The following is a 27,330-nucleotide window of genomic DNA, read 5'->3' on the forward strand; positions in this document are numbered from 1 at the left end:
CCTATGGTTTCTGGAGGAGCATTATCTCCTGTGTAGAGTAACTCCAATTAAATACTTTTACATGATTATATTTACATATATATGTGTATGTATGTGTGTATGCATATATGTGTGTCTATATATAGATCTATAATTATTTATCAGTAAGTTTGTCTGTCTTGTCTATTTATCTCTCTGAAGCTTGATTTGCCTGGCAAGACTGTCTGTCTGTATAATAGTGCATGGATGTTATGGGGGTGACCAACTGCTTCCCGATTGGATTTAAGGTCTGCTTCACAGAAGAAAACACATGCTTGGTACTATAAATATGGCCAAGAACCCATGGTTGCTTATGAGTTCCAGGGGTAAACCTACAATTATTATTTTGCTAAATAGACATAGTATCAAACTGCCCTCTGAATTTGTTATCTTTATGTACATAGATTAGTGCAGCTCTCAGTCCTCATCAGACATTGTTTTGTGTGCCCTGGATGGTGATTAACACAGAGACTCACAACTGATCAGAGTGCAGACGATAATTGTCTATGGTATGCTCAGCCAAAATGGAACATCTAAATCATGCCCCCCCATTCCAGGGCTCAGGGAACATCACAGAAGAGGGGGCAGAAATACTCTTAAGAGTTGGAGGTTGGAAAGGACTGGACAGAAGCAGTGTCTTCTGGACATGGCAGAGACATTGCACTCATGACCTTGCAGCAACTATGGTTGACTGCATGAGACCTGCCCAAGATCAGGTGTGACAGCATTCTAGCATGGGGTTGGGAGGGGCTCACACCCCCCCCCCCCCCATACTCAGGAGCTAGAGATAGTTGATGGCTCCTGGGTTGGGAGGTTGACTCTGTTCCGGTAGATAGCGCTATACTCACTTTTTGAGACAGGGTCTCTCTCTGTAGCCCCAACTGGCCTGGAATTCACTATGTAGACCAGGCTGGCCTCGATCTCACAGAGATTCACCTGCCTCTGCTCCCTGAATGCTAGAATTAAAGGTGTGTACCACCATGCCCGACTTGTAGTAATGACTTCTAAATGGACAGAATCTGAACAAATGACTTTTAACAAATTGACTGAACCATGGTGCTCTTATGAGCTGGACTTACTTGACCTCAATTTGCTGCTCCACTCAAAGATTGTGAATGAATGTGGGTATGCTTGAGAATTAACATATCAAAACATTGAAAGGCAGCACATCTTCATTGAAAACAATAAAGATTGAGGAGAATGCTTGACATTGTGTGTATGAGATGTTTTGGGCCTAGGGAAGAAAGGGCAAGGTTGTCTGATGAGGGTGGATTCAAGCTTGTGGTTCCCCAATTGAAGCTGGAGAAATGGTAGTGAATAAAATTATGGGTGAGGTCTGACATGCAGCACGATTCCAGGAGACATCTAGGGGAACGGGTGCCCTCTGAGTTCGGGCCCACTTTTAAAAACTGAAATTAAGAGTCTGTTTTGAAGTTAAGCTGTTTTATTCAGGTTTAACTATTGGCAGTGCCACAATAAATAAATAATAAATGAATAAAAGAAGTTGGGAGGCATTGGTGAATATGATCAAAATACATTGTTTGAGATCAAGGCAGCCCAAATTCCAGCACAAATGGGGTAGATAGTTTGCAGTCCCCACCTTTACTGAGGAGCTGCTATTGGCAGTGGATAGTTGCCAGGGGAGGCAGGAAGAATCATTCCTTTTTGAGGATGTGGCTACTGATAGGTTTCCCGTGCTCCAGTGGATGGCCCCACACCCTTAAGTGCATGGGCAGCACCAACTGGACTTTGTAGATTATAAAAAAAATTATGAGGTTAGGAGAGGGAGGTAGACTAGGGGAAACATGGGGGAAGTTGGAGGGGGGAAGGGGGGGTAAATATATTTTATTATATACACATATGAAATTCTCAAATTATATGCACGTGAGGTTCTCAAAGAATTATGAAAATATATTTAAAGAAGTGCTGGGCATGGTGGCACACCCTTTAATCCCAGCACTTGGGAGGCAGAGGCAGGCGGGTCTCTCTGAGTTCAAGGCCAGCCTGGTCTACATAGTTCCGGGACAGCTGGGGCTACAGGAAGACCCTGTCTCAACCCCCCCCATATATATATAATATAAATAAATATATAAAAATATATAAATATATATTATATATGTATATATATAATTTTTTTTTTTAAAGAAAAGACCAGCTTCAGTCAGGTATGTTGGTATAAGCATGCCTATAAACCTAGCATTTGGGAGGTCAAGGTAGGAGATTTATGAATTGAAAGCTAGCCTGGGCTATATAGTGAGACCAGCTCTTTCCATTTTGCTATGTGTGTTATTTTTGTGGTATTGGGGATTGAACCCAGGGCCTCATACAAGCAAGTGCTGGACAACTGGGCTCTATCCCCAGCCCTCTTTTACGTTTTATTTGACGCAGGGTCTTACTAAGTTGCCTAGGCAGGCATTGAACTCGCTCTGTAAGCTGGGCAGGCCTAGAACTTGGATCCTCTTTCCCCTGCCTTCTCAGAAGCTGGGATTACAGACCTGTGCCACCAGGCCTGGCTACATGTCTTATCAAAGAAAGATTGTTTGCATTTTTTACCATGCCTTAAGTATGAATATATGTTCATATTCTCAGAGTTGAAATTTAGTGTCTTCAATCATATGTAAAACATTGGACACTAATATAAGATGCAGAAAGTATGTATCTGGCAGACTGCTGTGTAGAGACTTAAATACAGGCCTTCCATTAAAACAGTTTGGACAATCAGTTTGTCTCCCTCCCTGTACCTGCATACCCTTCCCTACCCCTGCCTTCTGTGATACCTTTGGGTTTGAACAGTCTTTTGGTTTGAACAGTCTTCTGTTTCTGAAATTAGGTAGGTGGCCTTTACAGTATAGAACCCTGGAACTATAAATTTGGCTCTTCATGTCACTGAAGGCAATGTAAGAATTAAATGTTGACTGGGCTTGGTCTGAGTGTGGCCAGTCAGGATCAGTGTTGATTGCAGTGCTGGTACTGGGCTGGGTCCCGGTGTGAGCAGAGTCCCTCCTCAGTGTGCTAGGGAGGCCTACAAGCTGAGCTTGCATGTGATTTGGTAGAGGCCAGGGTGGGATGGGGTTAGAGTGCCAGCTTATCAGCCTTGCCTCTCCTGATGTATTACCTTTAGGCAAGCAAAGGTGGTTCTGGTTTATTCTTTGACCAAACAGGGTATGTGACCGTGAGGTTCTAAGTGCTGGGGATTAAGGAAGATCAAATGTGCTTCCTGCCACTGAGTGACATACAACACACCTCTGTGTGGAACGATCTGTCAGAAGGTGAGAGGTTCTATTTAAGGGCTCTGATGACTGTGTGCATCCTGAAGATCCAAGAGCTTTAGGTTAATAAAAGGCCTTTTGACATCTTGCATTAAACTTCTATATGATGATATTTTTATTATAAGTGTTGCTTGTGGAAAAAAAAAAAGGTCAATTTTATACCAGTTACTTCCTTTTCGAGATGTAATTGAATTTCTGTATTTTAGGTCGCTTGCCTGATTCGAGTTCCTTCGGAAGTTGTTAAGCAGAGGGCACAGGTATCGGCTTCTTCAAGAACATTTCAGATTTTTTCTACTATTTTATGTGAAGAGGTAAGATTGCTTTTAGAGTATTTTCTTTGTTGAGGAAGATTTTGTGTTAATAAGAACACTGTGAGGCTCATCTCAGCACCTCAGAAGAAATATTAGAGATGACTCAGTTGAGCGTCCACTTGTAACTTCCTTGCTGGGATTGTCTTTGCTTTTGTTTTTGAATTCTTAATTTCATTTATTTTCAAAATTTGAAACAAACATGTATTGAGTATCCCTGCTGTATCTTTTCTAAATGTGACCTGCTTGCAGATATGTCAGAATCAGACAGAACAAACCATGGTTATGTGAAGTGAATTAACATACTCAAAGAACATTCTATAGAACTTGAGGGCCCATGGGAGAGAAGCATAATACTTAATGTAAAAATATAATAGGCTGATAATCATTCCCAGTATCATAATGTTAATACTTAAATGTCCTTTCTCCTTCTCTGATTAGTGTTAGAGGTGGTCAGAAGCTTTTCTTCCTAGACATGGGATTAGTAAGCATACTGCTGTTTTCCTCTTTAAATTTAACAGAAGCCTTTGATTTAGTATTTTGTTTTGTTTTTTTCTGCTTTGATATGTGAGTCACAGTCTTGCTGTGCTGCCCCTGGTTGGCCTTGGCTTCCTAGGGTTCCTTAGTCTTCCTGCCTCAGCTACTTGAGTAGCTGGGGCTACAGGCTTTTTTCTGCAAGGTGAGTCTATCTTAATGAGTTTAGGTTTAAGAACGTCTTTGTTTTTGTCTTGGAAATCCGGGCTTGCTATGTAGCCCAGGCTGGCATTGGACTTGCAGTCTTCTCTCATCCTCTGAGTGTTGGGATTACAGGTGTGTGCCACCACACTCTGCAGAAAATTATCCTTACTGATCTCTTACCTGGGTAAAGAAACACTGACTATATAATTACAAGAATTAGGCAGGCCTAGAGGCTGCTCATTAAATTATATAAATATTCAAGTCTGTAAAACTAGGCTTATCTGGTAATATATACCACTGTTTTATTGAGAAATTAACAAATTGCTGATAAAGCCATGAACTAGGTTCTCTTTTTACATTGAAGGATAATGATATATTTGCTTTTGGAATGTATGCAATGTGAATTTATTTTCAAAAGAAGACATACTGTTTGCTAAGTACTGTGCAACCTGTTTTATTTGCTTTGTTCTTAGAGATGTCCCATTGTTTAAAGGGAGCTAATCTGATCTTTGTCTAACTGAAGTCAATTTGGAATCTTTTTTTTTTTTTAAAGCCCTGGTTGGCCTAGAACTCACTGTGTAGAATGGCCTTGTGCTCAGAGATCCGCTAGCCTGTGCCTCCCAAGTGCTGCCATTAAAGGCGTGCGTTGCCTGGCTCAGTTTGGACTCTTTTAACTCTTACAAAACTGTGGAGTGTGGGCTGGAGAGATGGCACAGCCATTAGACTCACAACTATAAAAACCAAAACTAGTGAGGGCGAATGCCTTAGAACTAAACTTTTTGAGCAGGTAAGTCTTTTTTTCAGAATACTATTCACCAATCTTTGCTGTTCCAACTTTCTGATTTCTTGACTTTTTGTTTGTTTCAGGGTATCCAAGGATTGTACCGGGGATATAAAAGCACAGTCTTAAGAGAGGTAACTTACTTGATTTCTTCTGTGGAAATGCAAAAGAATGTGAACTTTGATCAGTAAACATATTTCTTAACAATCACGAGTATATTTGGAGAAACTGTTTTAAGAAATCAAAAGGAGATTGTGATCACCCAGGAACACTGTTCAGTCTTACCTTGCTTCTTCCATCTGAAAGAACAGTTGTGGGGGTTTGCAGAAGGGCTGTGCCACTGGTCAGAAGACATGGTGGAGTGTCACTGTCAGCCCTGGTGGCTAAGGGTGTCGGTGTGAGATGCCAAGCTCCTTACTGCAGGAAGGAGAATTAGGAAAATTATGATAAGAGCACTCTAGAAGACATGCTGTCCAGAAGCCTCCCTTGAGAAGGTAGCTCTTGCCTCCCTGGTAAGAAAGTGTGAGGGCTGCGGAGTTCATTCTGGGTGGAGACCTGGCAGTGCTGGCGACTTTGAGGTGCACTGTGCCCAGGACAAGCCATTCTGTCTTCCTGTGTCGTCTAACTTGAACACACTAGTGTTTGTTTTTTGGGGGGTGTGGAGAGCAGGGAGTGATAAAGCAACAGTTGACCACCAGTAATGATTTTATAGGTGTTGCAGAAGGTATGTTTTAATCTTTGCCTCCCATAGGGAAGGTGGTTTCTATTTTTCCATAGTGTGAAATGTAAGAAAAGTCCTAGGTCTGGTACATAACTTTCTATTGAAGATGTGAGACCTTGTCAATATCTCCTCTACAATTTCTGTTTTCTTAGGAATTCCTGGGCTACTAAAACATTTTAATTTGTAAAGATATTTCTAATTAGACACTGTCAAAGCTGGCAGAATATCGAAAGGCTTTGACCTCCATCCTCTTGCCCTTGGCTGCTGCAACCTGCAGTCTTCCCCAGGATGCACCAGCACTGTGTGACATGTCACCAAACACTGGTTTTCACAAGGTAGCAACTTGCAGTAAAGTCTAGCTCGTGTGGGCTCTGGGCAGCTTCTTTGGTGGCAAACTGAGTGTTTCAGGGTTAGTTACTTGTCTTAGGCTATTGCCTGTCTCTCAGAGGCCATCTTCATTTGGCCGTCATTTTCTGTGTTACTTGGCTTTCACTAGGGTATAGGAAAGCATGGAGAGAGCAGTAATCAGCATTTAAAACTTTTTCTGAAAGGGGCTGAGTAAATGAATTTATTTTCATTCCAGAGAGTGTCAGTTTTGCATGCAGAGAAATAAAACACATGGTTGCAACTGTGTTCCATTCTTTTAAAAATCTGTTTTGACACATGTCATGCTAGTAATTAATTTTTTGGCTGCAATCCTTGCAGATCGTGCAACCTTACCGAGATGACTTTGTTTACTCAGAATGGCAGTGTTGTTGGCCATTTAATCGGGGTCTTCTATATCAGGTGTATTCATAAAGGACCCTTCAGAACTGATTTTGGTTGAAGTATTGCTTCTGCACACGTTCTTGGGTAGAATGAGGGAAGAATGATTGTGGAATGAAACGTAGCTTCTTTTCAAGTGAGACAAATAAGAAGTGATATGTCTGCTTTAAACAAAATTTTTGCGTTATAGTTTCGATTCTTACATTAATCGGACAGCAATATCAAATCTTTGTGCCGAGAGCTCATTTGATTGTTTCAGTAAGAAATACGTGGAAGCTTTAGTGAAGATTATCAGAAATGTACATGGTTGCTCTGTGTGCAATTTTTTCTCTAAAATAGTTTTATTTCCCTAGGAATAGCCTGTTAGGAGGAGATTGAAGTTTGAATCCACGCATTCTAAGGGGAATGATGTGTATTCTTTGGATTCTGTGAGCATGGTCACACGTTGATGCACTTGATGTCTGTGGAGATTGTATAATACTCACCCCATGTCCTCCTGAGCTATTTGAATTACTGTGAACTTTATTTACACTGAGTCCAAGCAGGGTCAACAGATGAACCTATTCACTGCGCCCTTTCAGGTTTTGTCATTCTCTTGGTTTTGGCCCAATTATCTGTTACCAGCATCTGGGTACAGTGGGGTTTTTGTATAGGATGGAAGTGGGGAGCACAGTCATATCTGTGGTCTGGGTCAAGATGGTTTCAGGTCCATAGGCCTGGAAATTTGTCCAGAGCAGCCTTGCCATGTTGGATGGAAGTTAGAAAGACTTGGGTGAGGGAAGAAAGCTGAGAAAGACTATTTGTTTCCAAAGAACTGGAGTTCAGCTGATGACTTTTACCTATGAATTCTGCCCATCATTCACTTCGAGAATTTCCACTGAGTGTTGGGCATTATGCAGAACAACTCTGCTTAAAAGAGTGGGCTCTGGTGGAGAGCTTGTAGAACACATGTAAAACATCACAGTGCAGTGTAGGAAAGGCTGGGTGGTGCAGCAGAGGTTTTCATGGAAGCTGCCCAGAGTGGAACTCAGCATTTGTCACGTTGATAAGAGTGAGTCTCAGGGCTGGGGAGATGGCTCAGTTGGTAAAGTGCCTTCTGGACAAGCCTGAGGACCTGAGTTCAAATTCCCCAGAACCCACTTAAAAAGCAGGATGTGGTGGCACATGCCTTAACCCCAGTGCTCGAGAGGCAGAGATAGGCAGATCCTTGGGGCTCACTGGCCAGCCAGCCTAGCTGAATGGTGAACTCCAGGTTCAATGAGAAACCCTGTCTTTAAAAAAAGAGGTGTACACAAGTGTACACACACACACACACACACTTATACCTATATACACACAAATACACAGGTACACACACACACACGAGTCATAGTTCTTGAAGGATTGCCAGTTAGAAATAGTCATAAAGATAAGCAGATGGAACAGAAAGATAGGGAAGGAATGTGTGTGTGTGTGTGTGTGTGTGTATCTGTATGTGTGTCTGTGTGTCTCTCTGTATGTCTGTATCTTCTGTGTGTATGTCTCTGTGTGTATATGTGTTGCGTGTCTAAGTAGAATCAGGTGTTTCATGCTTGCAGAGAAGTTTCCCAGATTGACCTCAAGCAAGGGAGGACACTTTCAGAGAGCATTGGTAAATAAGGTGGGGTGTTTGCACAGAGGAGAAACAGAACCTCTTACCTCAGCTGCATGTTTGCTATGGGACTGGAGGGGAAGGCATGGGGGACACCACAGAAAGATCCTGATTTTATGGGGTTGAGAGGATAAGCTTCCAGTTTGTGGCTTTGGGCTGCTCAGATCCTTTGGGCGATCCTGTTGGCACTGTCTCAGTGCAAGGATTGCTGCCATTTTAGTAGTGGGTGACCCCTGGCTTCTTGCCAGTACAGGAGAGCAGCCACTGGAGAGTTTGGAGGTAGGTGAGGGTTATCCCACCACCTCCAGGCAGGCTCACTGAAGCCCACACATTTAGATGCAAAAATCACACTCATTGAAAAGTTCACTCCAAGGAGATTAAAGTACCTTTCCAAACTTGGTTACCCTCCTCATCTCCTCCAGGCAACTAGAATTCCCCTAAGTTTTACAACTGGATCCAGGTCCCTTCAGGAATCCTTCTGGATTGTTCTTGAAAGTTTCTTCCCAGCTCTGCTGTCTGTTGTCTCAGTATCTCACCCAAACTTCATGGGTCGTCACTCTGTGTCTTCCAGAGCCATTCATTTGATGCTACGGGCTTGACTTTTGTGGTGGTAGTATTGTTTAACGGCGTGTATTTTGAGATCATTTTATTGTATATCTTGGTACTTTTGAGAAAGTCTTTCACTCTGTAGCTCAGCCTGGTGTCCACCTCATGACTATCTTCCCTCTGCCTTCTGAGTGCTGGGATTACAGGTATGCACCACCATGCCTTGTTTGAGACCATTTTAAGATGCTTCATAAGGATTACTATCTTTTTTATTATTGTGTAGTACTCCAATGTATAAATGAACCTATATTTAGTTAGCTCCCCATTACAGATGTGCTATAGTGCATAGTGCTGTTTGCGTGTCATCTTATACATGGTCAGGACTCTTTAGGTTACATGCCAAGACATAAAATGATTTAGTTAAATGGATAAGTGTGTGTAATTAAAACTTTTTAAAATATTTTTTTATTTTATGTGTATGAATGTTTTGCCTGCATGTATGTAAGTGTACCACATGCATGCAGTGCCCACAGAGGTCAGTAGAGGGCATAGCAGTTGTTAACTGCCATGTGGTTGCTGGGAACTGAACTCAGGGTCTCTGAAAGAGCAACCAGTGCTCTTAACCACTGAGCCATCTCTCCAGGCCCTAAACATGTGTAATTTTGACAGCTTCTCTTCATGAAAGTGCCAATCTGTACTTTTCCCAAGAATTCAGGACCTTTAGTGTTCCTTGGCTTACCAATGGCACTAGCAATCTATGATATGAAAATGTAGTTTTAGTTATAAGTAAGACTGGATATATTAACATATGTTAGAACTCTAAAAGTTTTATGATTTTCTTTATTTTTATTTTATGTGTATTAGTGTTTTGCCTGCATGTATGTAAGTGCACTTGTGTCATGCAGTGCCCAAGGAAAACAGAAGAGGATGTTGGATCCCCTGGAACTGGAATTATGGATGGTTGTTAGCTGCCATGTAGGTGCTGGGAACCAAGCCTGGGTCCTCTGTAAGAGCAGACAGTGAACCACCTAGCTCACTGAGCCATCTCTCTAACCCCACTGTTGTTGTTTTTTAATTTTTTTATTTACTTTTGTTTTATGTGTATGAGTGTTTTGCGTACATGTTTTTAAGTGCACCTGTGCTGTGCGATGCCTGCAGAGGGTACTGGAGTTAAGTATGGTTGTTAGCTGCCATTTGGGTGCTGGGAACTGTACCTGTGTCCTCTACTAGAGCAGCCAGTGCTTTTAACTGCTGAGCCATCTCTCCAGCCCCCCTGTTTTTTTTTTTTTTTTTTTTTTTTTTTAAGTCCCATTAAGCTGGATTCTTTTTTGTTCCCACACTACTAGACACCATGATGGTTTCCGAATGGCGAGGTAACAGAAAGGGGGCTGGAAGTGTGGGGACTGCCTCTTCTGTCTGTGTACTCCATGCCTGTGGTCTGTACATTAGTTAGGTGATGCAGTACCAGAGAGTGCATACTTAACAGAATTTCAATTTTCTTAAGCCTTACAAAACTCATGGTCATTCACATATTTTCTGTATCTCAGTAGTTCTGAAAAGGGGAAAAAATGTTGAGAAGCATTTTCAAACTTTCAGTGTGATTTTTCAGTTAAAATCCAATGCAAACATATTGAACCCAATTTTAATCCTCCATAATTCATGTTATTAACTATGACCAAATAGAACATCTGTTTAAATTCCATAACGTTAGCTTCATGGGAAAGAAAAAAGATCCCTGTTTGCTCTTGGGATTTGTCCATTGTTTTCTTGTTCCAGCATTTTCCGTACATGTGCAATAAGACATTCTTATTAATGGGAATATTAAACAAATGAAAATGAATTTCCCTTTAATCACAGAGGTTTATAAAATGAGTCACTTAATTGCATTTGCAGTGTAACTACTGTGGAGATGATCGATGGAGGGCGAGGCATAGTTCATTCAGCTAATCTCTCAGTGCGAGAGCTTAGAGTTACTACTCCTCAAATCTGGATTTTAGCCTACGGTTTTCACCGTCTCCTCAGTAAACATTTTTCAGTAGACTAATTTTGTAAAATTATCTTAGTGTAGAAAAATTTGCCCTTTAGTGCATGTTTTTTTTAGGTTTTGTTTACATAAAGCCAGCTGCTATTTTCTTTTCTCATTCTCTGAATACATTTGCTTTCACTATAAAGTTTTGAAAATGCTTGGGTATGCAAGATGGCTCTGCGGGTAAAGGCCCAGAGACCTGAGTTCGATCCCCAGAACTCACACAGTGGAAGGAGAGAACCACTTCCCAAAGTGTCCTCTGACTTCCACATGTGCGCTGTTGCACCTGAACACACACACACAGAATAAAATAAAATGTAAAATAAATAAATAAAAGAATTACAGAGCCCTAACTTAATTCTCGGATAAATTCAGTTTTCTACCAATAAATTCTCTACCTGTCCAGTGGGTCAGTTTTTTCTTGACTTAACAGATTTCCTGGAATTCTTAAAATTTATGTCTTCCACAAATAGCTCTTATTAAGGCTGTTCCTGTGAATATTATATATACATATATATGAATGGTATTTTCTGAAATGATGTATAGAAATGGTAAAGAGCCTGTTCTTAACTGAGATCCTTCATCGGATGTATGGTGAGTGTGGCTGCTGAACTCTGTGGATTGAAAGTGATCTTGAGAATACCACTACTGTGTGTTATCTTATTGCCTCAACGAACACCATCTTGTAGGGAAGATTAAGAGAGAGAAACTGCATTTATGTTTTAAGAAAATTAGATTTGAAATCAAATTTAGAATTTTAATGAGCAATTCCAGGTTGAAGGTGGTTGTTTAAAGGAACTCTTGAAAGTGTTTCTCTCTGAGATTTGACTACCTGGCCCAAACTACCTGCAGCTCATATAATGACAATAGTTAATGTTTGAAACTAATTGTGATCATGTGCTTCACATATTTTAATCTTTCAGTTAAACTATAAAATATTAGCTTTTTTTCAGATCAGTAAGCTGTGGCTTACAGAATTAATATAGCTAGGAAGTTGTGGGACTGGAATTTGAGGGCAAGCATGTGAAATTCCGAAGCCTGTGTTCCTGGTCACAGTATGCCTCTTGTTCACATTTTACAGATAAATGCACTGATTATCAGTTTCAGTAAGCCCTAGGAAAATAAATGACAGTAAATGTGCAAATGTTGGATGAAGGCCTAGGCAGCTAAAAGTGAGGCATGATTTCATGTGTGTGAATGTGCGAGCATGTTAGTATGTGTGTGTAGGTGGTTATGAATGTATTCATGGTGTGTGAGGATGTGGGCATGTATATATGTATGAAAGAGAGTGTGTAGGTCTTTATGACTAAGTTTATGGTATATGTGTGAGAGTGTAGATGTGTGTGTATATGTTTGTGTGTCCAGGTGTTTATGAGTGTGTTCATGGTGTGTGTGAGTGTGTAGTTGTGTGTACATGTGTGAGAGTATGTATATGAGTGTGTGTAGGGATTTATGAGTGATTGTGTTCCTGATGTGTGTAGGTGTGTGTATAGGTGTTTGTATATGAGTGTGTTTGTAGTGTATGTAGAGATGTATGTTTGTGGTGTGTGTGTGTGTGTGTGTGTGTGTGCATGAGTGACCATGTGGTGTATGTGTATGTATGCATGCACTCTTGCCTGTGCTTGGAGGTAAGGAGGGCGTTGGTGTCCTGCTCTGTTACTCTGTCTTATCTCCTTGAGACAGGGTGTCTTCACTTGGACTGGAGCTAGGATGGTGGCCAGCAAGCCCCAGTGATCCTCCTGTCTCTGCCCAGCTTTTTTTTTTTTTTTTTCAAACATGGGTGCTGGGGAACCAGCTGAGCCATCTCCCCAGCTCCAGAGCACAATTTCTGAGCTTTAAAGAATTCTAAAGGGTAGAAATGGACCCAGAACTGATTGACATGTTTCTAAATTAGGCATTTCTGTGCTACCGCTGACTTCAGTGTCCTCTTTCACCTAATGTACTAAACTTGCTTAAAACATGTCCTGACTTCTTCTTAGTCTTCTAGCTTTCTTTCTTTGGGCTTCAGCATTTGCAATAGATGGAAAGTTGATGGTTTGGTATTGATATGGTTTTGGTACATATCTGAGTAATTAGATTTATGGAGTGCTGGAAAAGAGGAGCCCAGTGAGAGGACACTTCTGAAAACCTGCTTCTTGTTACTAAATTTGTTTGCCAAGCTTGTGGTACAGAATAGAACACTAGAGGGTGTGCTAGGCCTGCGTTTTAAACGTTGATGCCAGAAACCCCAACTGGCAAGAATGTGGAAGCTTTTGCGTTGTTTGCCTGACACCAATGATTCAGAGCTCAGATTGGATCTTGTAAATCTAAGCAGATAACCATCTTTTGTGACATGATCCAAGATACACGAATGCATAAATTTTTTAACTCTTGGTGTATACATACAAAGAACTTTATTTTTAAATGTTTAAGAGAGTGTCATTTAAATTAAAGACAGTGTCAGTTGATAGAGTGCCTGCCTAGCATGTTTGAAGCCCTGGATTCGGTCCCCAGTACTTCATAAAACTGGGTATCATAACACATGCATGTAATTCTAGCATTTTAGAGGTGGAGACAGGATCCCAAGGTTATCTTTGGTTATATGTCAACTTTGAGGCCAGCCTGGTATATATGAAACTCTGCCTTTAAAAACATAAAAATAAAAACCAAAAACTAAACCCAAAACAAAGTGTCTCCTTATGTAGCCCAGGCTGGCTTCAAACTCAAACCTCCTGTCTCAGCCTCCCAAGTAGTGGGATTGTGGAGATATGCCATCTCACCTGGAGAGGTTCTTATAACTTTTTTTTTACCATGGCAGCATTTGAAAAAATGAAAACTTGTTACCCCTTCGCCATGCTGTTCTCTTGTGCCCACAGTTGCTGGCTGTACCTCCGCAGCTCTGAAGTCTTTATGCACAAATACTTCCTTGTGCATCTCCACGAGAAAAGAACTATAAACATATTTAACTTATCAAAATGAATGTTGTAAGGGGAAGTCAAGCAATACCTGATTGCACTTACACGTAGAAGCTAGAAACATTGAACTTGAGAAATACAGAACAGCTTGGTGGCTCCCAGGCTGGCAGAGTAGGATAGATGTTGGTCACAGGTGTAGGTCGCGCCTTCTGGGGGTCTAAAGTGCCCCATTGCTGGTGACGGGTGGGTGGTATTCATTTGTCACGAGTGACTTACACAATAAGTGCATCGGGTGATCATCACAGTGTATGTCTGTATAAATATATGTATAAAATCTTTGTCAGCTATTAAAAGAAATAGTCTCAAAGTATTTTCCTCAAGCTGTTTATCAATAATAAAGAGAAAAATAGTAATTTTACCGTTGGAACAGCTAGCAGACACAACTTTTCCAAGTGATTGACATTCACATCACCAGTAGTAAGATCACAGACATTACTTACACAGTGCCTCTTTGGTCTTCTCCTCCCTCCCAATCAAACAACTACAACCAATTTCCGTATGATCACGGGGAAGCATCATACCAACCCAGATGAGATGCCGGCTCTCTGAGATGTTGCCCCGGGTCCAGGAACAGGAAACAGCTGTGTCGTTTAGCTGTTAGTATTGCAGCACTGCTGGTCAGTGTTTTGTTTCATTGGTGCTGTTCTGTTTTCCAAAGTTGGAAACAAGCCTGCAGAGTCGTTAGCATGCGCGCTACCTCCAGACTCCCATCTAAGCCCGTTGGTAGCCGCTTTCATTAGCTTTTCTGGAGCCAGCTGCACAGTGTATGTGGACTTCCTACCATCTTAGCAACTTCTACGAAAAATCTATAAAGTATTTGAAAAGTTAAAATTAGGGTCAGATTTGGGCATTATGTGAAATAATTTAAAACAATGTTTTAAAAATGGCAAGTTAAATTTTAAACGTAACTTTTTTGTTGGGTGTGGTGACTCCTTTAATCCCTGTACTCTGGAGACAGAGGTGAGATCAAGGCCAGCCTGGTCTACATAGCGAGTTCCAGGCCAGTTGGGGCTACAGAGAGACCCTGTCTCAAACAAACAAAAGCAAACCACCACCAACAACAACAATAAAACAAAACTACCTCCAAGCAAAAAGAAGCAAAAAACCTCCCAACTATTTTTCTTTTTCTTTTTACCTTTTTGTTGAATATGTGTAAACAGTCCACAGAATGCTTGGTGCAGAGCAGGCTGCCCAGCCCGCTCCAGTCTTCTCTTACTTTCTAGAGTAGCCTTTGAAAACTGCCTTTGTTTTTAGGTTATTTTGATGTCCAAACTTTTGAATAATGCATTTAAACACCAGTTTTTGGTGGTTCGAATGGGCAGTGCCCCCCAGAGGCTCCAATGTTAGAACACTTTGTCCCCAGCTGGCACTGTTTGGGAGGGCATGGAATCTTTAGCAGGGGCGGCCTTAGTGGAGGAAGTGTGTCACTGGGGGCCAGCCTTGAGAGTTCATAGCCTTCCCCACTTCTAGTTAGTGCTCTCTGCTTTGTCTTCCCCTGTGAGATGTGAGCTCTCAAGTTTCCTGCTTCCACCGTGCCTGCCTGCTACCTTGCCTCCCCACCATGATGGACACATCCTCTGGGACCCCTAAGCCCAAGTCTTCCTGGTCGTGTTATTTTATCAGGGCTGCAGAAAAGTAACTAACATGGAGTCTTTGGGGTGGAAGATGGGAAGTGCCTTGCTTTGTGCTCCTCTCCAGCCCTGTCTCATCTTGGCAGTCCAGATAAATATATTTGATTAGTTTTCTACATGTTAAGTCCTACATTTGTGTCTTCCCATCCTCCATCACTCTCTTCTTTCTGCCCTGCCATTTCTCTGGTGTATGGGATAGGCCTTATGTTGACTGACAAATCTGTAACTGTTACATTGTGTGTTTATTTATCTGTTGATTCACACATTTGTTTACCGAGGGGTTTTCTTTATCCTTGTAGACATCTGATTGGGGGGGGGGAGTGTACATAGCGTACATAGCATATCTCAGTAGCAAAAACTTCAGTGTCTCCTTAAAAACTGAATCACACACTGCACTTGATTTTGATCTCCCCAATTGTTTTCCCACGGCATTGACATTCCTGTACTGTTCAGGGCGCCTGTCCCGTGAAGTCACATGATGTGGGTTGTCTGATTTCCTAATGATTGGACTCAGGTCACTTTATTTGCACCCTTTTTACACAGATACACATAAATGTCTTTGGGTATTCCCTGTTGTGTTATGATAAGAGGCATGTAGTACCCTGTTCCTTCATTTGAGTAAGTTGTTACTCTCTTATTTCCACACACTGAGAATGCAGTTAATTTTTATTAAGAAGTGATCCATGGGGAAATACTTTGAGGTCATGTGACTATCCTGTTCCCCAATAATCTTTCACCTAATGGTTTTAACATCTGTGGATGCTTCTTGCTTGAAACATTTATTACACTGGTATTGCAAAATGATGGTTTTCCTAATACTGCCTTTTTCCTCTGAATTCATTAACTGGCATTCATCTGTGAAGAAGAGTTTTCTTCACCCCTAGATATCTTTTGTGTTGTTAACTTTTTTTTTTCCCTTTCTTTTGAGACAGGACTCTACTATGTAGCCACAGTTGGCCCACAGCTTGCTACATAGACTAAGTTGGCTTCAAACTCAGGAGATCCACCTGACTCTGCCTTCCAAGTGCTAGGATCATAGGCGCGTGCCACTATGCCCAACCTTATTTTTTTATTTTCACTATGAACTCATGGATTCCCCACCCCCTCCCCATCCCCACTAACAGCTTTGTTGGTCTATAAGTCACGTTCTCTAATTCATTCATCTGAAGTGACAGTTTAGTGGTTTTAGTGTGTCCACAGGTTGATACTACTTATCACCACAGTCAAGAACTCTTTTATCCAATTGATTATGATCACTACCATTGCTGTTCAGTTTGATTCTTAACTCCCTAAATTCGGTCAGTGAGGACCTCTTGAGGACTGCTAAGTCTCTCTTCTTGACATCTGCCCAATTCATCATTGATAAGCTCCTTTTCTGGTGTCACAAGCTGTGCCCGTCTTACCTAGCCTCACTTGATTCCTCTTGTGAGGTCTTTTGCAGACAGCCACAGTTACTGAGACTTCTTGAGTGCAGTAGTTCTATCACGTTCAGAAGATAGTGCTTTGCCTGGACCTCTGGCTCTTACTGTTGTTCCCCCACCCCATATCTGAAATGTTCCCTGAACCTTGGGTGGAGGGAAGTATGATAGAAATGTCCCATTTATCACTGAGCACTCCAGAGGCGTTTCTTCTCTGTACTCTGACCAGTTGTGAGTTTCTGTGTTAACCACCATCCACTGTACAAAGAAATTTCTCTTATGTGGCCTGGAGCTGTCTAATCTATGGGTATAGAGATACAAATTTAAAGGGCAGTTTGATACTATGTCCATTTAGTAAAATAATGGTAGTAAATTTACTTCTAGGGCCTGTGAGCTCCCCAGTCATGGGTTCTTGGCCAGATTTACAGTACCAGACATGTGTTCCTCATCTGGAGTGCGTCTTAAATTCAATCAGAAACCAGTTACTTCTATAACATTCATGCCACTGTTGTACCCATGGGCACATCTTGCCAGGCTGGTCATTTTGTTGCTCTTAGGGTTAACAACTGAGTAAGACTATTGATAATTTTTTTCCCTCAGCAGCCTGCATAGTACCTTCTAGTACTATGAAAGCTAGCCAACAGAAAGAGCACAAGTTTGATTTTTTTTTCCATATCTTGTGACCAAAGTGTGGTTTCTTGAGCAATAACAGGGCCTTACCATCACTTAATGCTGGGCAACTAAAAGCAGTGGCTGTCTGGGACACCTGTGATCAACAAGTGAGGGGAGGCACCCCATACCTGACAGTGGGTTTTTATTTTGCAACCTATGGCTTCTGGAAGGAGCATTATTCCTTGTGCAGGGTAATGCCAATTAGTTTGTATATATTTATATATGTATTTAGGAAGGTTATAAAATATGTCTCCACCCAGCCTTTCCAAACATCCTTAGTGTTAGTTTTCCCTCTGTTCACCCTCTCCTGTCCTCCCTCCCATCCCCTTCCCTGTTGAAATTTCCCTTCTGTCATTCTGCTTTCCTCTTTCATATCATGTATGGTCTACTATCCTCCCTCCCTTAAGATCTACATCCCCCCTCAATGGCCCCTTTCCAGTTTCCTGGCTTTTCAATATTTGACCTGGTTTCTAATTTTTAAAAATATTTGTGTTTTGGAGGAATGTATACTTGTCATGACTTGGTGGAGGTCAGAGGATAACCTTGGGTGTCAGTCTTAGCCTTTTACTGTGTTTGAATCAGGGTTTTGTTTGTTTGCTGCTGGCTGTGTGCTACAGGCTAGCCCTCAAGCTTCCAGGGATTCTCTTGTCTCTGCCTCCTACCTCATCATAGGAATGCTGGGATCAGAGAGCATGCCACCATGCCTGACTTTTACATGGTTCCAGGGATCTGAATTCAGGTCATCAGGCTTGTGTGGCAAACATTTTTTACCCATCTCCTCAGCCCCAAGACTGGTTTCTGTTATTTTATAAAGGAGGCACATAATGTCCTGCACTGGGTGAGCATAATGCCTTGGAGATTCTTCCTGGTCACTCTTGTTAGTTGTTTTTTATTGCTGGTGGTATTCCATTGTTAGGATGTACAGTAAAATTCTATTTTTCTTCTAAAAACTTCATGGTTTTATCTTTTGCATTTTGAAGTGATTTGATTTAGGGGATGAAGTTTAGATTGTAGGTTATTTTTTGCATACGAGTGTGCAGTTGTTTCAACACCATGTGTTCAAAGGCTCTTCTCTGCTGAAATGCTTTTGTACCATGGTTAAAATCAGTTGGTGATATTTGTGTGGTTTTATGTGTGAACAGGTGTGTATTCATTCTTCGCCATGTGCCAGGAGATGTCTTTGCTTTCTTGTCATGCTCAGGTATTTGTTTGCATATTTCTGAACATCTGTCTTGAAAGATGATGTTTTGATTTACCAAGGAATTTTCTTTTTTTAACTGGTGGAGTAGGCTGGCTTAGAAAAAAATCCTACAAACGTACGTGTGTGTGTGTGTGTGTGTGTGTGTGTGTGTACTTCCTTTCCTTCCTTAACCCAGATTTATTTTATGTGTCTGAGTGTTTTACCTGCATACGTATAAGTGAACCTCATGGGTGCAGTGCCTGTGGAGGTCAAAAGAGGGTGCTGGATCCCCTGGAAGTGGAGTTATAGATGGTTGTGAGCCACTATGTGAGTACTGGGAACTGAACCTGGGTCCTCTTGCAAAGGCAACAAATGCTCTTAATCACTGAGGAATCTCTCCAGCTCCTCCTCTACCTTTCTTAATGGATAGGAAAGGCTAACTAAAACATTCCAAAACCTTTGTGTATTTCATACCCTTTTCCTTCCATTTTTCTATCAATGCCTATTTTATATTGAATCCTTTACTGTTAATGTGTATATATCAGTGAATTAGAAGGGCATTTCTTATAATTTTGATCTTTGAAATAGTATTTCCTTGTAGAGATTGGGCCACTCTTTTTTATTTCAAATTGTTGTTACATTATCATATAATAAAACTGATCTTGACATTACCTATTGGAAAAAGGAGCAGGTTGCACTGTGGAATTCATGGGAGATTTTTCAATGCAAAAGACTGTAGGCATGGCATTGTGTTTGTATCTTACAGATCATAAGGCGTACTTAACCATTTTGCAAGAACAGTTATTGCCCCCTGACCTGGTAGCCCTGTACTTTTTAGCTTACCTGGATTGGTTGTGGAGTGAGTGGGGCACAAAGCTAGTTCCTCAGCAGTTGAACATCTGAAAGTGCCGACAGGTGTAGGAATGAGCCGTCACCAGTCAGGGAGGTGAACCCTTATCTCTGAGTGAGCTGAATTTGGAGTAATGCTTTTACATAACTTCCTAAAAGGAGGAGAGAGGAATGAGATTGGTATGTTGATATTGGGAAGCATTCTAATAAATATGTACTTAATTGCTTTTAAGGATGTTTTTTAACTGAAATAAGTTTTTCAAGTGCTACTAAAACTCTGAGCTTGGAGTTCCTGCCTAGAGTTGGGCACTGACTCCCTTGGGAGCTGGCACTTTTCCCACCCCTGTGCCTAACTTGAGACAAGTTAGATGGAAAAGCAGAAGTTCAAGTGGGGCTTTGTCAGAAGGTCCCTTGCATTGATCTTAGGTTAACTGTAGAAAAGGGTCACTGTAAAACATCAGTGCTGGATAGGAAAGATTAAAAAAATCCAACTGATGTTAGTTACCTCCCCAGTCACAGTGACATACTATTTAATATCCACTAACCTGTTTTCTCTGGATTCTTCACTGAGCACCACAAATAACAGGAAAAATCATTGTAGCAAATGTGTGAAGCTCCAAGGGCTGGATAATAAAGGCATGTCCTTTCACTCTTGGCATAGGTGTGGGGTTTCACTTAGAAGGTCTTGAATAAGTTTACTTGTTGGAATGGAAAACTCAGTCTTATCTTTTAGCAGGAACACTCTACTGTGATTCCTTATGTGAGATGTTAGATGTATACCAGAGCTCTAAAACCATGACTACACGTTAAAAAAGTTGTCAAATTAGTCTCATGCTAAGCACATGCCCCCCCCCCAAATAATTTATAGCTCTTTTCACAGTTTAGAGAATGTTAATGGATGTCCTTCAGTGATGAGGCTTCATGAGACATTATTCAATGTATACAATTTTGTCAACTTGAAATGGCCCTGTGTTTTCTCATATTTCTATGTGTGTGTGAAAAAAAATCAAAACCCTATTATTTATATTCTGTTTCTTAAAATAAAAAATTGGAACTATCAGAATTGGCAAGCGTTAAGCATGCTAATTAGTTCAACATACTGACCAATTCTCTGAATTATTAGTTCAAAGGAGCGTGTGGACAGGGATGAAATTAGATTTGGGCATTTTTCACTCTAGTTGTTTTAGGATTCTCAGGGTTGCTTTGATCTGTAAATAACAGCTGTTTTTTCATGCATGGGTCAGGATACATCAAACATGTTCAAAACCGTGTCTCCGATTCGGGGTTCATCATTCTTCTCTTGACTTGGATATGTGCATTCTTAAACTGCAGCTACTTTAGAAACGCTTGTTTGAATTTGTGTGTGATAGTTAAAGCTAACAACCTTTATTTTTCTTAATATATACGTATTATCTTTGCTTTGAAAAATAATCTGGTTAAAGGCATAGTTTTAAGGTACTACATAAAATTTACTTCACCAATTGCTAAAATATATTGACTTATCTCACTTTTAACTATAAAAGCTTAGGCAGCTGTGAACACATACACATTATATGCTTGTATATGTGTGCATGTTTATCTGTTCAGTATCTACAAAGTTGCTTATGTGTATATTTACATATATATACAGTTACATATTTTTAGATATGTGTGGTGAAGATAAACATGCTTGTCTTTTGTTTGTTATTCAATTGAGTTTAATAATTATTCAGTAACTAGAATTAAGACCAAATCTCAGCTGCCTTCACTACAGTGCATAAAAGCATTGTTTTTTACTTAAGTATCAAAATTTTGGTTCCTATATGGGAATATTTTAGTATTAGGAAGTTTAAGGAAGGGCAGCCAGTGACTGCAGATAGGGTGAGAAAAGTTTAAGACCAAATGAGTAAGATTTCCTTGAGTCTTGTCTTCCACACTCCTCATCAGGAGCATTGAGCTGTACACCCCTGCTCCAACCTAGTGTATGCCGCAGGAAAGCCGTGTAATGTAAATCCAGTAAGTGCCCTCTATAATCCTTCTATTTACGTACAGTATTAGGAATAATAGGGGCTGGAGAGATAACTGGGTGGCTAAGAGCACGTACTGCACTTGCAGAAGACTGCAGTTCGGTTTCCAGCACCCACAGTGGGCAGCTCACAACCCCCTGTAACTCCAGCTCTAGGGGATCTGACACCCTCTTCTGACCTCCTCAGGTACCTGCACATATGTGTACACGCCCTTGCCCCAGACACATCCACATATATGCAACTAAAACATAAAAATTAATAATTAATAATGTCTTACATTAATTCTAGAACTGAGACCCCATTGAGTAAAGTCTTTTTGTTTATTATAAGCTACACAAGGTTTACAATGCATTTCATTTGTGATTTTTCTTTACCAACACATCACCATCACAGTAACATCTTTGCTATACCAGACATCAGGATATCAAAGTTCCAGTTGTAATGATATAATCCACTGCCTTGTAACTTTGGAAGTTTAAAAATTATCCTTGTATTAATTACCACATCCATCCATCCATCCATCCATCCATCCATCCATCCATCCATCTATCTATCATCTACCTATCATCCATCTATCATCTATCTATCTTATCTTTTTTGAGACAGGGTCTCTCTATAGCCCCAACTGGCCTGAAGCTCACTATGTAGACCAGGCTGGCCTGGATCTCACAATGATTCACCTGCCTCTGCCTCTGCTGGGATTAAAGGTACGTACTACCTCATGCAGTGATTGTCTCATTTTTTAAAATCATTTAAAAAAATTTTTTAATAACTATATAATTAGAAGAAGCATTTCACTACAGCTTTAACATATTCAGTAACACACTCCAGAGCAAGAGTACATCTCTTTCACAAGTGGCTGCAAGTTTCTAGGTTCACAGTTGAGTTAATACAGTTATACAATATTGAATTCAGTATAAGCCCTGTAAGACATAAAATTGAATGTTTTTAACCTTTAAAAAAGATCTCCATTTCATTTTAGAATAGATTGTTCCTTGCAGAAAGACTCATTGTTTTTGCTATTAACACTGAGATATTGGCATATGCATCTCTAATCTGTATGTATCTGATTCTTACTAGTCATAATCAGTTGCACTTGGATCCTTGGTGCCTCATTTTTAAAATGGTAAACTGTGACCTGTGGGCCAAAGATCGAGCACAGCCTGTTTTTGTAATGAGGCTTGTAGGCAGATAGCCACTGTCATGTGCTGTCTGCCTTCACACCCTGGTTCAGAGTAGAGTGGTAGACAGACACCATATGGCCTACAGAACCTAAACTACTTACAACTGGGCTCATTTTAGAAAGACGTTTGCTGAATCCTGGGATTGACCATTTCTAAGTCTGTGCTGTGGCTGGAATAGGTTTCCTTTTTGTGCAACTTCTTAGTTCCAACATCCAGAAGCTTTCCCATTACCAGCTCTACTGATTATCAAGAGAATGAAAATGCCCACTAGATGCTGGTGCCTGAACAAATAGCAGCAGCCTTACCTGGAGCTTGATAGTCATGCAGATTCTCAGGCCCTACCCCAGAGTTGGTGTTTTCTCTTCTCCAGGTGATTCTGATGTCTGCTAAAGTGTGAGAGCCTCTGGACTCTATATATTAAATTCAGTTCAGAAATTTTTCTTGTGGGGATGGGGGCAAAACTCAGTGGTAGAGTATTTAACTAGTATGTGCAAGGCCCAGGTATTTCCAAACAAAGCCAGTATCAAAAAGTTGTTCTTGTTTGTTTTGAAATAAGGAAAAACTTAAATTCTATAACCATTTGGGAGGTAAATTTGGGGAAAAAAAGCGAAATATTGGGTATTACTACAGGACCTTGTGAGATAATATTTTTTCTATCTCGTGGTTTCTGTCATAAATTGTGACTTTTAAAAAAATGACAAATTTCTGATGTCTGTGTTGCCTTCAGAATTATATTTTTTACATTATTCATGCATGACATTATAGGTTTATTTTGATATTTTTGTTTTATTTATAATGTTGGTATTTATTTTCATATCTATGTATTATGTGCTTGCTTTGTTCTCACACCCACCCTCTCTCGTCAGCTGTTGTAAACAGTATTTGATAGGTTTTTTCATGAGATTTTTCCCTTTATTTTCTTTGTAGTATACTACTTTGGTTTTTTTTGTTGTTGTTGGGATTTTTTTTTTTTTTTTTTTTTTTGTGGTCTTTTTGAGACAGGGTCTCCCTGTAGCCCCAACTGGGGTGGAACTCACTTTGTAGACCAGGCTGGCCTTGAACTCACAGAGATCCACCTGCCTCTGCCTCCCTAGTGCTGGGACTAAAGGTGTGTGCCGCTATGCCCAGCTTTGTAATATACTACTTTGAATTATTTAAATTTTTTAAATTTTTTATATGTATGAATGTTTTACCTGCATGCCTGTAAGTGCACCTGTGTCACGCAATGCCCATGGAGGCCAGAAGAGGGCACCAATCCCTTGGAACTGTAGTTACAGATGGTCGTTAGCTGCCAAGTGGATGCTGGGAACTGAATCCGGGTCCTCTGCAAGAGTAGCCAGTGCTCTTAACCCCTGAGCCCTCTCTCCAGCCCCTGAATTATTTTAAAGCTAAACAATTTGAAATAGTTTTCAGGATAAAAGAATTATATGAAGAATTACTTTACTTGTGAAGAAAACATTTTGAGAAAAGAACATGTAGCCAGTCAGCTTGCTGTGGCTTGGTTTCTTCCCTTCTTCAGTGAGGTCACAGTTGGGTTGATTTTTTTCCTCAGTGCTGAACACCAGTAGAAATAATCACCCCCTCAGAGGCCTCATCTCTGAGCTTTATGTTACATCTCAGAGAGAGGAACAACAGAATTGCACATGTCAAGAAAGCCTTGTGGAGTGACCTTGTTGTTTGGAAAATTGCTTTCATCTCTAAGATATCTCACACCTGCTTCTTTTGGCACACTGCTTCAGTTTCACAAAAACGGCTTGCCCTCCCCATCTTCAGGAGTGTGGCTAAGGTACAGTAACAAGGGAAATACTTCAACATAAAAAAAAACACAAGTGCCATCTAAAATTCAGGTTAGAGGGATACACTGTTAGTCAGCTTAGATTGATTGAAAATGGACCCTTGGTTTTGTGTGTGTATACATGACTACACATAAATACTCACATTATGTAGCAGATATATGCTTGTATATGTACCTAGACTATCAATCTGAAAAGTATGTGAAAGCGCATGCCCATGTTGCCTTGTATATGTGTACTTCTGTATAGCAAACATACACACACACGCACACACACACACACACAGTCCTCTAATAGTATTTTTAAATGATTTATTTTTATTTTATGTATGAGTGTCCACATGTATATGCACCACATGCATGCCTGGTGCCCTTGGAGGTCAGAAGAAGACATTAGATCCCCTAGAGCTGGAGTTACAGATGGTTGTGAGCCACTATGTGGGTGCTGGGAACTGAATCTGGGCCCTCTGTAGTAGCAATCTCTCCAGTCCCCCCAATAAGTCCTTTTTACCTGCTCCTCAGGCTGTGTTAGCCATCAGTCGCTAACACACCTCCGTAGACTGAACTTGTGTGCTGGCTGCTTTGACTCTCCATTTTCAGTGTCCAAGTGTGTAATGAGTAGAAGGTGGGGTGTTTGCCTCTGTGTGTGGCATAGATTGACTTATGGTGTCTCTAAATGGCATTTGTTAAACTCAGTGGAGCTGCTTTTCATCCAAGAAACTGGTTTGAATTTTTAGGCTATAGGTGTTTGTGTTTTTATCTTTATTGGACATCGAGCTGTTTTTTGAATGTCGTCATTGCTGTTTGTGTAACTCCATGAGAAGTCTCCTCATGCTGGAACATTTTGGAAAAAGGAGTATTTATTTGCTTCTCTTTTTCAGAGGTTGGAATCTGACTTCTTTTTCACATATCAATGACGCATTTGGCTATCCCTGGGCTAAATCCAGTTAAAAATACTAGTATTTAATATTTAATAAACTGCCAGGCTTTGGAGCCATCTGGATCTTTATTTTCTTTGCGTGCAGCATCTGAGTCTCAGCTGTCAGCCTTCCTCCTTTGCTCTGGGAAGGGTCAATTGCTTTGAAAGTCTTTGATGCTTGCTGCGTCAGCCCTGTTCATATTTTCAAAATGCCCGTGTAAAAGGGCTTTTCATCCATTCATGCTGATAATTCTTTTGAACTTGAGGTTTGAACCAAACTAATCAAATTTAATTATAGCTCAAATCCTGTTTCAGTGAACTGCACTAGACTTGTAGACTGGGTTTTCCTTTTTTTCTTTTTTGTTACACTGGAGTTCAGCCATTACCAATATTACATTAAGGGAGTAGGCCATTGACCACAGTGTGGGAGACCCTTTGCAATGGCCAGGTTTTTGTTACATTGACATTGGTAATATGATTTGAACTTTCTCCTTTCTAAAGGAAGTCATGAATTAGTCATAAGCAAATTTTCTTTGTTTGCATAATTCTTAGGTCATTTTTCATATTCATCTTTAGCAGTTTTAGAAGTTAACATCCAGAAATAAAATCTGAAAGCTACTTTCTTAAAGGAGGCCCTGGCTTTGTTGCTGCTCATGCTTAGTTTTTGTTTGTTCCTAAAATCCTAAAGTAAATGAAAATCTCGTCTGTCCTCCTGGGATACCACCGTGACTTGTGTATATTCTTCCAGTCTTCTGAGAAAGATAGTGCTTTTCCATTTTGACTCATTTGAAACCTGTTGGGGACAGTAGTATTTAGTGGCGAGAAAGTGGGAAGTGTAAATGTTTAAGACTGCTGCGTATATTAAAGAGAGGTGGATTAGTGCTGATGCTTTTAGTGCTGCACGGTGATTGCTAACATGTGTGCATTGTACTTTAGTATCTTGTTAAGTTCACTTGTTAATCTGCAGTTTTGCCTCTGGATGTGTCCTGTGCTGTTTCCCAACACAGTGTAAGATCCTATCTAGTAAAAAAAAAAAAAAAAAATCCTATCTATTTTAAAATTCCATTTTGGATTTCTAAGCAGATTTGCAGATAATGGCATTTAAAATACTTGATGTTTCTTTTCATCTGTAATAGAAATCTGTATAATTTTAATACTGGACCGGTTTTGAGCTGCAAGAATCACAAGAAAGATTCATTCTTTCCTCAGAACATTTGAATATGAATATGATGGAAAATAGAGTTTATTTTAAAAAAAATCAGTACTCTTAGGTGAAAACTGACTTATTTTTTAAATTTAACTAAAAATTGCCATTTTTCCCAAATCAATTATAGCACAGGCTCTTGTTTTAAAATGAAATGTAAAGTTAATGTATGCACTAGTTAGTTTGAAGTATGATTTTTGCTCTGAGTTGCTATAGATGTTAAATGTACATGCTTAACGGAATCTCAGCACCAAGCTGCCATGTATAGGACAGGTTCACACCATAAATCTTTGCTCAGCTCTGGAATTGTTGGCTGCACCTCCCACTCAGGTTGGAGAACACGGGCAGCTCTTGTATGCCTTGGACTCTAGTGGCAGGGACTGTGGAGTGACATCTAATGATGTCCCTCAAGGCTCTTGGAAAGCCATAAGCAGCCAATCCCAATCCCAGTAGATGGCAGGAAAAGGCAAAATTTAGAGAATGGAGACAATACATAAAATTAACAGTGCATAAAATTAACCCAAGAAATAGTTGGAAGAAGTAAACAAGAGTGACAGATCCATAGCCAGTCTAACAAAAACAGGGAGAAGGCACAAATTAACAAAATTAGAGATCAAAAGGGTGTCATTGCAACATAACTCAAACCAAACACAGAACATTATTAGAAATTACTTTGTAAACCTATGCTCTAAAAATATGAAAAACCTAGAAGAATTTCTAGATTCATGTCATCTACCAAATTTAAACCAGAAAATACAGATAACTTAGACAGACTCACT

General features: G+C 40.4%; 1 protein-coding gene across 6 annotated transcripts in view; it reads left to right on the forward strand.

Annotated features, from left to right (window-relative positions):
* The window catches only part of Slc25a26 (solute carrier family 25 member 26), a 155,593-nt gene that overhangs the window by 47,105 nt on the left and 81,158 nt on the right, over positions 1–27,330 (forward strand). For all 6 annotated transcript variants that reach the window (XM_029560644.1, XM_029560643.1, XM_008827127.3 and 3 more), the window contains 2 exons: positions 3,494–3,598; positions 5,141–5,188. In XM_029560644.1, the coding sequence (XP_029416504.1) occupies positions 3,494–3,598; positions 5,141–5,188 (153 nt within the window). The remainder of the gene's footprint in view (positions 1–3,493; positions 3,599–5,140; positions 5,189–27,330) is intronic.

Source organism: Nannospalax galili, unplaced genomic scaffold (assembly GCF_000622305.1).
Source record: "Nannospalax galili isolate Female #2095 unplaced genomic scaffold, S.galili_v1.0 scaffold1051, whole genome shotgun sequence".
Taxonomy (NCBI): Eukaryota; Metazoa; Chordata; class Mammalia; order Rodentia; family Spalacidae; genus Nannospalax; species Nannospalax galili.